Genomic DNA, 11,973 nt, shown 5'->3' on the forward strand with positions numbered 1-11,973 from the left:
AATTCATGTAAAATTTGATTTCAGCATAATTAGCACATACACCTTTAATAAAACAATGTAAGAAACAACTTTACACATGAGTAGAAAATAATGTAAACTTTATAAATCCATTAATAGCTATATCATATAGTGCCACTGACTATCACAATTTGAATACTAACAAATTTGGAATTTACAAAATAAATCAACTGTAGCAAAGACAGTAATAGACCTCTGTGGTCATTCTCCCAAGTGTCAAAAACATTGAACCTCAAATCTAACTCAATTTATACAGCCAAAACAAACTGAGATTTTAAGAGCAGATAATTCTCAAAAGCAGTTTTTAGGTTTATAAAATGTTAGCATTTAACTATGTATATAAAGATGACTTTTTAAGATCAAAGACATTTTCTCATGTGACTTTGGCCTTGTATTTGAGCTGTATGCTACTGTATGCCATTACCCCTATAAAAGAACATGGTTAAAATAAAGCAAAACTTTATTCACTGTAGATCAATGCCCAATTTCCTTAGAAAGCCCAGTAATGCTAGTTCACAAAAACTAGTTTAAAACAATAATACACTTTCTGTATCAATCTAAAGCAGTAAATGTACAGACTACAACGTATTTTATATTACAGTAGTACAAACAGTCCTAATGATGCATTATAAGTGCCAAGGTGCTACACAAGCCATCACAAACTGTAATGAGTACAGGCTATTAGCCTGAACCTGAAGTCTACAAATTGTCTTAAAGAAGGTAAACTGTGTATAAGCATGTTTTATGAAAAAGAAACTAGATTAAATTGTTTGACCCATGCATTAACAGTGGATATGAATACAATCCAACCACAACTAAAATCAGCAGCCATTCAAGGTTCAGATTACTTTCTTGTAGAACAAGAGATATGGTGTAGATGTTGTACATGACTCTGGTGAACAGGCACTCAAAAAGTCCTTTTCGTCAACGAGTCTTACTTCAGAGTCATCAAACAGCATCCACTTTCCCTCATAATCTAGTACGTTACAAAAGGCTGAGTCAGCCAATGGGCTCTTAGCATCCAAAAGTTCATTACAAGTGCTGTTTGCATCAGCAGATTCTTTCTCACTCTTTATAGCACTTTCATATCCACTGGCACAGCCATGATCCATTTTTCCATTGTTACCAGTAGCACAGATGGGTTTTTCAGAATTAGCTGCCTTGTTTCCCCCTAGTTCAAAGCTTGTTATGCTTCTCTGGCCTCCTAAGAGCCCAATACCCTCTGAAGACTTCTTAGTGCTGACTTTGCCAGTTGCTGTGGAATGTCCTTTTCCACTCTTGCCAAACGAGACTTCGCCATCGTCATATTCCTGGATATCACATGCCCTTGCTTCTGCTTCATTCAGAGGTTCTGGTTTGAGGTCCTCTTCTATATGTACCTTATTCTGAAGTTTTACATTTTTAAGGTCCATCATCTTGATGTAGGTTGTGTAATGTCCACTGCTGATGGTGACTCCACTGTGCATCACAACAGCGAATAACTCATAGTCTTCCTTTGAGGGTTTTGTGCACCATTCATCCAAGGACAGCTTAAGTGGTGTCTGCAATGGGGTGTTCACTTTAGAGAGTCCAGCATAAGGGTCAAACCTAAAGCATAAAGAAAGTAAAATCATACTTGTATTAGGGATACATTTCAATAAATTCCAATTACAGGCATACCTATTATATAGAGACAGGCTTTTATCAAACTTAACATTATCTTCACCACTACCCCTAGAATTCTTGTACCTTAAATTGTATTTACCAAGCATAGTTTGTTATAAAGATTTGTATGTAATATTTATATCAATCAATTATATTGTATATATAGATCTGTATAGATCAATCGTCAGAATTATCAAAAAGTGCATTTTTCTAAGCATACAGAACTTTAAAAAAAATTAAAATGATACATTACTTATATGACAGAACTGGGATCATATGTATACGTATGAAAAAACATACTCAGAACTGTTGGCAGCAAAGCACTTCAAATGAATTGTTATAACTTCAGGAGTTTTGTCAAACAAAAGGCTTCGTTCAGCTTCAGTGTAGTGATGGCAGGTTTCACAGAAATATTTGTCTTCCCCAACAATCCTCTCCACCGATGCAAACTGAGATATTGCCCATTTCAGTGTCTTTAGCTCCATTTTAGGATCTGGAGAAACTGTAAATAAAACATTGAAAAACTTGTTTTAAAAAGCAGCATGAAAAAAGGACATTATACAAATCTGTCACATGTTTCACAGATATTACAAATAATCAATGGGCACATGCTTTAAAGACAAATTTAGCAAGAAGTGCACATAAAGGTGTAAATGATGTTTTTTATCTGTAACTGTGCATGAAAACACAATGTACAAAGTGGCCTTCTGGAGAGGGGGATGGAGGGACCTGACAGGATTCCACTCAGATCCAACTTTTTCCAAAATTAGTACAGGAAATTGAATCTCGTGGAATTCCTAATATTTTCTCCATCCCACTGTTTCCTACTCCTGTCGCTGTAGACTCACTTTCTGTGCTACTGTCAACTTTGCTGGGCTCGTCCTCTTGCACTGGCACACTGATGTCCTGGAAGTCTTCCCTCCTCTCCGTGTAGCATTCGCACTCCAGGCAACGGGTTCGCAGGACCAGCTGCCCCTGGAACAGCCGCTCCATCAGGTCGAAACAGCACTCCCCTGGAAAACGCAAGGACCAGGAGGACATTAACAAAATGGGATTGATGGGAACCTGCTTCACTATTCACTCGTTTTGTCTTTTTAATATGTACTTCCTTATGCAGAAGGAAACAAGGTCATTGACATACAGAATTTGCCAACTTTTAAACAAATTCACCTTCACTCTTGGTCTTCTGTTTTTCATGCAAGAGATTGTCAACTGGATGATCTGAAGCAGTGTCGTCCTTCACATCTTCATGTTCTACCAGAGCCAAACAAGGCCCGTTTCCCACTGGTGGTTTTACTTCTTCTTTACCCCCCGAGTGCAAACTTCTCCTTCCCATACTGCGGAACTTAGAGAAGATGCTGGGCTGTTTGCCTGAAGACTTTAACCAGTTTAGTTTGGGGCGTTTCTTTTTCTTCGCAATTCCCTTGGAGACATTGTCTTTTTTATCATCTGAATCATTTCCTTCCTCTTTTACCTCTTCCATGTGGCTTTCTATCACAATGTCACTGGAAGACTTTCTCTTTGACCGTGTGAAGTGTTTATTTTCTTCCACTGGTTTTTGTGTTTTATGAGTTTTTGACTTCTTTTTAGCATTCCCAACTTCTGTATCGCTTTTTCTCTTTCCATTGGCCTGCCCTTCCAGAATTCTGTCTTGCTCAAGGTTCTTTGCATCTTTTAATGCATTCTCAGTCTCTCTGATGCTCACTTTAGGTGCAGTGCTGCTTATAATCTCTTCCTTTTCTGCCATGTGTTTTTGGTGCATCTCTGTTGGCTTATCGGCTGGGTCCTCATGAGACAAGTACTCCTTCTTAATAGTTTCACAAGCCTCCTGGATGTACCCAAGGATACACTGCAGAACCTCCTGAGCATCATGCTGCAGATATCCCTCATACATGGGATTAAGCTGCCTATGAAAATAATACAAATGAAAACATCAAGTTCCACATCACAGAGATTTTTCAAGTACAACTTAATATTTTATTAGCAGACTGTAAGGAAATAAGTCCCTTGATACTCTAAAGCTCATATTCCCTTACCAACATGAACTAGACTTCCAGGTTTCCACATTACTAACTTTAACAGTAGAAGAGAACACTAGTTGGATTACTGTAAATGTATACTTCAAAAAACATGTTTTGTAGCCTTGAGTGCACTATCTCCTTGGTCTCAAATCGTGATGTATTTAAGACAATGATGTTTCTACCGGAGGGTGTTAAGCAGTCTTCGTGGTGGAGCTGCCAATTCCCCATCAGTGTACTTCTCAGGGTTGAGCAGATAGCTTGACTGAAGTTGTTCCAGTGATACTATCAAACTGTGAAAACTGCTAAGCAGCTCAATATTCACTGGTAAAGCCTCTTCACTTTGCTCCTGCTGCAACAACAAAATCACTGCATCAGACCAGTATGCAAAAGTCAATGTCCATACACTGTGATAAAAGTGAAACTCCTCCTGCCATCCAAATTGGAATCCTGTTCATGATGGGTCAGTAAATTCTTTTTCCATAAATTTAAAACTCATCTCCTATGAAAAGACTAACTTTACTAACAATTTATATCTGCGTTGTTTTAAAAGGGTTGTCAAAAACCTGTTCATTTCAGTGTTTTCTCTGTTGTGTTTATTATTAAACATCTCCCTGGAAATTTTAAAATCAACTACTGATTCTGTCCTTCCTCTCATAAGTTGAAACTGTGTTCAAGGTGGCCAGCTTCTCCAATTCCTTTCCACCATACTATCTAAGTGCTGAGAATTACGAAATTATTCAGATACACTGGCAATGTCAAAATGCTTTCAACAACCATTTCTTTTAGCTGTTTACATTTTTTGCAGTAATACCTTTTCCTCGGTTTTTGCTCCATCATCCTTTTGCTTTTCATTCTTCTTCGACAGCAAGTTATACAATTTTTTAATTCCATCTTTAAATCCAGGGCAGTAATACAGCACCTAATTGTAGGCAAAAAAAACTTTCGATGTATAATTGGTGGTACCAAAGGTAATCATTTCCTTATCCAATGTAACAAAGTTGTTAAAAAAGGGTAGACTCACCATTTGTTGAATAAATACCTATATCCCACTTCTTAGTAGGGATATTTGAGCATTTCTACACGCATTACTACCAGCTCCTTCAGATGACATGTCTAGCATATGTGAACTGTTTTAAGTCATACCACAAACTGTCTGTTGGGTTTAGATGGAGAGCATAATTCCCATTCAAAATGCTGATTTTCTGTGCCAATATCTGGCATGCTTTTGGTCATTATCGAGCTGGAAAAGATCACACCTAACCTAGCTTGAGCATCTAAGGAGTAGGAACCAGGTTTATGGATAAAATATCCTTATATACTTTGAACTCTATCCATTTCGAAAATCCTAACTAGGCCACCGGGACAAGTGGAAGTAAAACAGACTCACCTCCATACTTCAGTAAAGGGACTGCACTCTTTTAGAACATAAACTTATCTTTGTGTAAGTCATACTGCAGACTAAACTACCCAAAAACGTACATTGATTCCAACTACATCACTTGGTCCAGTACGACATGGGAGTCAATTAATTGCTATTTGGCAAATCTTCAAGATACCCAACTATGGGTATGATTTGGCCTATGAAAATACTGTGCTCTGACTATATATTTGCAGCCATATCACCCTGCAACTCACAACTGGCAGCCCACTGAAGCTAAGCAGGTGTGAGCCTGGTCAGTACCCGGATAGGAGACCTCCTGGGAGAAACTAAGGTTGCTGCTGGAAGAGGTGTAAATAGGGCCAGCCAGGGTCCCTCGCCCTGCGGTCCATGTGGGTCCTAATGCCCCAGCATAGTGACGAGGACACTATACTGTAAACATTTTCTTAACTGTCCCTCCATTTGCTGAGGTTGACGTTCTTTTATCTTACATCATTAGAATATTCTCCAACACTCCCCATGATGGCATGGTTCCCGGTGTTTTGCAACAGTGTCCAAGCTCCTTGAATACCCAATGGCAATTAAGGTGAAGTATCGACGAATGTTTTTAGGCTTCGGGAAATACCAGACAGAAAACACATCAGCAGTTTGGATTGTATTTCTGAATTACAATTACTGAAAAGCTTCAAAACCTTGAATGTCCTACTTGCATGAAGCCAGTTCTATTTACCTGCAGAATGCTGTTCAAATAGCAGGTGTTCCCAAGGTTATTAAGTCCAACAAAAGGCACAAGTCGTTCTTTCTTTTCACAAGTAAGTGGAGATGATGGATTGGGGACCGGTACAACTTGGTCACAACTGTAAAAGACGTACAAGGTTATTGCCATAAAAAGTTTTACCTTTGGTCTTTTTATACTGTAACGCTTACGGCCATCAGGGTGTGTAAGAGCCGGCTTACCAGAGCGGTGACGTCGCCACCCTTCCCTGTGATAGCAGGACTACAGCTACTGGGCTGTAGAGAGATCTCTCTTTGGCTCACCAGGCTGTGTCCCTGCTGAGTGACGCGGGAGTCCCGGGTTCGAGCCCCCTAAGGTGGGGGGCCGACCTAATGCGGCAATGGCGCCCGCCTGAGCCCCCGTTGCGTTACATTGGTGTCAGAAGCGGGGTGGGATAGCCCTTCGCCGGGGACGGCGAGTTAAGCGGGGGAGAGTGTAACGCTTACGGCCGACATGTACTGTGTAAGAGCCGGCTTACCAGAGCAGGTGACGTCACCGCCCTTCCCTGTGATAGCAGGACTACAGCTACTGGGCTGTAGAGAGATCTCTCTTTGGCTCACCGGGCTGGGTCCCTGTTGGGTGACACAGGAATCCCAGGTTCGAGCCCCTGACGGTGCGGGGCCGACCTAATGTGGCAAGGGAGCCCGCCTGAACCCCCGTTGCGTTACAATACTTTTAAATTAAGATTAGAAGCCAATTGACTTGAAAATGAGTCAAACCAGACTACATCACCAAAAACCTTGCATTTGTGAATATATATCTCATATGCAATTTTGGAATGAGCCAAATCCTGAAAGTAAAAAGTGCTCTCTGACCTTTCAGTTTCAGGTGGTTCTGAAGGCTTGTCCTCCTCCTCCTCCTGTGCCTCTGAGAAATTTAAAGCTCTTTTAGTTTCTTTTTTCTGGAAGAACTTCAGAGACAGTCGGTTCTTCTTGAGCGGACTACCACTTGCTGCCCCATTCCCTTCATTCTGCACAAGGCCAGGCATTTTAAAACCCCTTGGCTGACACCACGCTTACTGGAGGATCTAGAAGAGAAAGACGTTTTCAGCAGTCGTACACCTGTATATAGCCACATCCCACCAGTTACTGGTCTGTTTCCATTACAAACGACGCCTCACGGCCTCGGCATTTAACTTTAACTTTGGAAAGCCCGTTTAAAAAATAACTGTTCTTCTAACACAGTCACACGTAAGAACAGTACCCGTGGGTCTTTTAAATCTGACACTTAAGAGCCCAACCCACACATTCCGCACTCAACGCCTGCAAGTAAACACCGCCTAGTAACGAGTACTCGCGTTACAATTTATACACAATCAACGCACTGGAAATCGTTTGCAGTTTTATACATTTATTTTATAAAAAAAGAAAACATTTATCGCAACTACATCTTCCAGCCTTTAATTCCGGACTTCATCCCTTTAAACCTGTATACTGTATACATAGCCGTTCTCCGAAGTGGGGGGAAAAGTGGGTGGCATTTAGCAGCTCGCAGCAATAGCCTTCTTATTTTAGTTTCTTCAAGTATGCAATATTTTCTCTTTGAAATCCTCAAACAGCTCAGGGAAATCAACACGTTGGGAAGGGCTTATAGACTAGCTGCGCATTCGTGTCTGTTAAAAGCTGGAAAGCCCTGGTATATTCCCCACACACGATGGAAATATACTGTCGTTAGGCCACAGCTACAACAGCAAGCTCCTCCCCTCTGCCATCCACACTACGAACCAGTTAATATCAAACGTGTTTTTCTCTTTTTACCTTCAGATAATCACTCAAAGTTGGCTCTTTAGAAAAACAAAATTATAACAAAAATACTTCCGAACGCCTTTAAGCCAGTGTTACAGATATATACAAAGCTTTCGAAATGAAAACAAAATAATGCCACTTTCGTTTTAATTAGGTGCACACAAAATATTATAACCACACGTGTAATTTACTCACCCTGGGTGAAATGTTAAGCATTTTTGTTGATATCTTGAATGAAAATAGGTTTTAATTACTTAGCGTTTTTTTTATCCATTCAACAAATTCGTTTGTTTTCGTATTATCCCAACCAGCACAGAACTTGGCGGTTTTTCCTCTGCAAAGACCCCGCGCTGTCTTTCCTGCTTTAGTCGTCAAAAAAAACGCCAGAACAAAACCCGAAACGATTCGCTCCCATTTCATCGGTCTGGGGAAAGTATGCAGGAAATGTGATAATAATTGTTTTCGTGTAAGATACTTTTATTGTTTTATAATGACTTAAAATAAATATTTTTTTATGCAGGCAGTATCTGTGAAAACCTTCAGTGCCTCATACCACGTGATAACTGAGCATCCAGTAAGGAAGCCATGTTTGTAAAGGAGGTTTTTTGTAAAGTGGTAGGTAGTGCTGGTTTGCAAACTTAGAAGATTTGGATGAAACGAAAAACGAGTATGAAATACAAATATCTGTGGTTTTTCTTATTTTGTTGGCTTAAGCGTGTTTTTCCTTAATTAATACTGAAGGTTTACTGTTTATATGTACATTGACTTGATGCAAAAATAATTTAATGTGTGTGTAACAGTCACTTCTGGAGTCTGCAAATATCATTGTCTGAATAATTAACTGGTTTGCAAAAAAAATATTTGGAAGTGATTAGAAATAATATTGCTATTTCTTACATTATTTTCAAATTGGAATATCCATGGAGTAAAATATCATACTGTGAGCGCTGAAACAAAACCAGCCTATACAATGTGGCCTGAACACAGGCTTAATGTAATGAAGGAAAACAATTAAAAATGTGTTTGGTCTTACTGCTGTACCTGTACTGTGTGTATAATTACCAATTTAAATGAAACTGGATATATGAAATCCTGCATTTCTTGTGTCAGTAGTAGTAAGGAGTAATAATAATAATATTTTATATAGTGCCTTTAAAGGTGGCTTTAAAGTACTTTACAGTAAGAAAAAATACACAATGAGAGGAGACAGCAGAATTACACAATTCCAATTAGAGTTTGGAAGTAGGAAAGTAAAGAGGGCAGACAGAACCAGTTAAATAAAGGCCCTTCTAAAGAAAAAAAGGTTTTGAGTTTCAATTTGAAAGTTTAAGGAATTTGACTCTCTGGCATCCTTAGGGATGGAGTTTGAGAGCTTTGGGGCATAGCAGGAGAAGGCCCGGTCATCCATAGAGTGTGCTGGGGCTTGGGTAACAGACAGGAGACCAGAATTAGAGGAGTGAAGGTAGGATGATAGTAACTCAAAAGGGTACTGAGGTGCCAAGCCATGCAGAGTGTTACATATACTCATATACAATATATTGCACATTTACAATAAATATGGATCGAACATGAAGCCTGGATCTATTATCAGTTTAGATTGAAATTCAAGTGCAGTGATATCAGATAGGGCTACTGCATATGTACTGTATTATTAGTACAATATTTTTGGTTTTTGTTATTTTTGTTATTTCATTTCAGGTTGAAATGTAATCAGAAACATGAAACCATTGATTTTTAGCCTTTAGGAATTCCAGATTCCCAGATGAAGGCCTCGTCGGGATCCTTACACAGATTTTTCTAGTTATCCGTATTCAGATTGCTCCTACAAATATTTTTAATTTCACCTTGCTGTTTTACACAAGATATTTTTTTTTTGGGTTGTTTTAGTTTTTTGTGATCTTTTTATTATGTTCTTCTTGTTATTTTTGATATTCTTCTTAAAATGTGTCTGGACCATGTTTATCTCGTCCTCTAAATAGGATGCTTTTCTTCTTTATCTCTTTCATAATTACATTTGCTTCAAAGTTATTAAGGAGCTGATACAAAATAGATGGACTTCTGACTGTTCCTGACTATGAGGAAAGATTTACATCAGCCATAAAATACCAGGTAAATTACCAAGTAAAATACCTGGATACCCCTCTATCTAACACCACAAAGTAATAGTTTAAAATATAAATGTGTGAAAACTGTTGTACATTGAAGCTTTGTAACTGTTACCAGCAGATGGCAGCCTCAAAAAAGAAACTGAGAGTATTCATGGTCGTTCAGCAATGTTTCACACAGAAATATGGCTATTTACATACAGGATATTCAGAGTGAAATTGATTTTTTTATAGCTGTTAAGGTTCAAAAGCTTTATTGACTTTATTTCTACTCTTGAAGTTCTTGACAGCTCCATGATTTATGATTTTGAATGCATTCTTATTTGTTAGGGCATCATTGATGATGGAATGGTATGCATCACATTCTGGCTGACTGTTTATATATATATACTTTTTCATGCACATATGTCTAAGACTATAATCTTTATTGACTGTTGTATCTCCTTTGATTTATGATAAATCCAGTTAGTTCTTTTCTTCTGCTTGTGTGCTTTTAAGTACATTGATGTCTGCAAAAAACTGATATTTAAGCACTGTCCAATTACTGTAAAGGAGTATGAAGTGTGATGTACAGCATGCAGACAAATAGTTTAATTTGCGTAACTTTAGCCTTTGTATAAAAACAAAAGGAAGATTACAAACCAGGACTTTACTTGAATCATCTAACTTGTTAGCTAACTGGTCACTAGTTAGCTGTTTCTTAATTCAAGAAACTCACCCAATGGTTTCTAGAAAAAACACTGAGTATCAACTATGACAACATATCTGGCTAACGTGTTACACACTCCCACCACACTTTGTGTAAAGACTTGCCTCCTGATCTCCGTTACAAATGCAGTTTCCCTTAATAAAATGTTGCAGATGTACAGTGTCAAAGATCTACACGTCAATGTGGTGGAAAATAATTCTGCAGTACAGCATTTTTACAAGTCATTGCCTGGTCAGCAATACTGTAGTGTCTCTCAGGAACTATTCCACACTAAAAGGATGTTTATGCTATACAAGCAATAGACAATTACATGATCATTCCACTTCTGAGTGGACACAGCAATTCAAAAACCACTTACTGTATACACATTTAATTATTTAAAAGAATTTTATTTTTTAAAAGTCATTTAAGGCTCAGGTTGCAAGTTTAGAATTTTTTTTCTTGCTTTGATATGAGAACGTTTTTTTTTTTGGAGTGAGTGAAATCCCTTAAAGTACCAACATATTTTTCTGCATTTTAAATAACTGGAAATATGCTAATCCCAGAATCTATGTCAAAGGTATTATGGCTTGGTATGCCTTTAATAATTGTAAAATTGTATTAATTGTCATTTTAAATTAGAAAAGGCCAGTAAGAAAGCCAAGCATTTTCAATCCTATTATCATTGAATATTATTTCATACAATTAATTTGAATAAAAACAATTCCTTTCTGCACTGTTACCAATGACATTTGAATATGAATTTCATGCTTCATAATTTAAAAAGATTTCAATAAATTGAATTGTATATAGCCTTATTTCAAGCTCCTTTCATGAAAGTCCCAAAATATTTTGAATATTTTACTATTTTTCACCATTATTTCTTTTTCATACTTTCAGTCAAAGTGACAAATGAAAAGAAATTGTGTAATGCATAAGGTTTACTGGCAAAAGATTCAACATCTACTGTTGTATTAAAAAAACAGCAGTGGGGCTTTACACAGCAGTCCCAGGTGTACAGTGTCTGTAGATGGATATAATTAAACCTAGAAAAGTAACCGTATCCCAGTACAGCCAGCACAGCAGAAGAGAGACTCTTTACAGTTCTGGAATAGAGTGGGTTGGAGAAGGTAAAAGCTGACAATGAGAAAATGTTTACAGAGGAACTCTGTAAACAATGAAGGGGGTGGTGTTAAATGAGAATGAGGTGTATATATCCTCATTGGGTGTTTGATCCTTGTAAAACCTAACAAGCGTCAGTCCAGTTCTTAAGAATATGTTTTCCGATAATATACGGAAAAATAGGTTAGGCAGTGCACTACGGAGATCTTTTAAAAGGGATGAATGTAGCCTGAACAGCTCTGCTTTAGAGTTAACCCTCCTGACATTTATTGATTGATTGATTGATTGATTGATTCATTCATTCGTTCATTTATTTTTCTATCAGTTGTTGTTCTGGTGAGTTCTGATGTTCTACAGTTAAGCATGATTTACCTTCCTGACTGCAGCTTGGTGCTGGAAGTGCAGAAAAGGGGGGTGTGGGGGGTGTGTCTACAGCTACAACAGAGCCTATGTTTTAAATGACTTAGACATCCCCTT

General features: G+C 38.1%; 1 protein-coding gene across 1 annotated transcript; it reads right to left on the reverse strand.

Moving 5' to 3' along the window:
* Positions 1 to 81: 81 nt before the first annotated feature.
* Positions 82 to 7,940, reverse strand: usp1 (ubiquitin specific peptidase 1). The gene is made up of 9 exons (XM_015355498.2): positions 7,777 to 7,940; positions 6,652 to 6,863; positions 5,792 to 5,918; positions 4,495 to 4,602; positions 3,866 to 4,032; positions 2,833 to 3,569; positions 2,511 to 2,675; positions 1,963 to 2,164; positions 82 to 1,605 (listed from the first exon to the last, which is right to left on the reverse strand). Exons 2-9 carry the CDS (start codon positions 6,822 to 6,824, stop codon positions 858 to 860), a joined length of 2,427 nt encoding a protein of 808 aa, XP_015210984.1. The 5' UTR covers positions 6,825 to 6,863; positions 7,777 to 7,940; the 3' UTR covers positions 82 to 857.
* Positions 7,941 to 11,973: the final 4,033 nt, after the last annotated feature.

The sequence above is a fragment of the Lepisosteus oculatus genome, chromosome 9 (assembly GCF_040954835.1).
Source record: "Lepisosteus oculatus isolate fLepOcu1 chromosome 9, fLepOcu1.hap2, whole genome shotgun sequence".
In the NCBI taxonomy this organism is placed as follows: domain Eukaryota; kingdom Metazoa; phylum Chordata; class Actinopteri; order Semionotiformes; family Lepisosteidae; genus Lepisosteus; species Lepisosteus oculatus.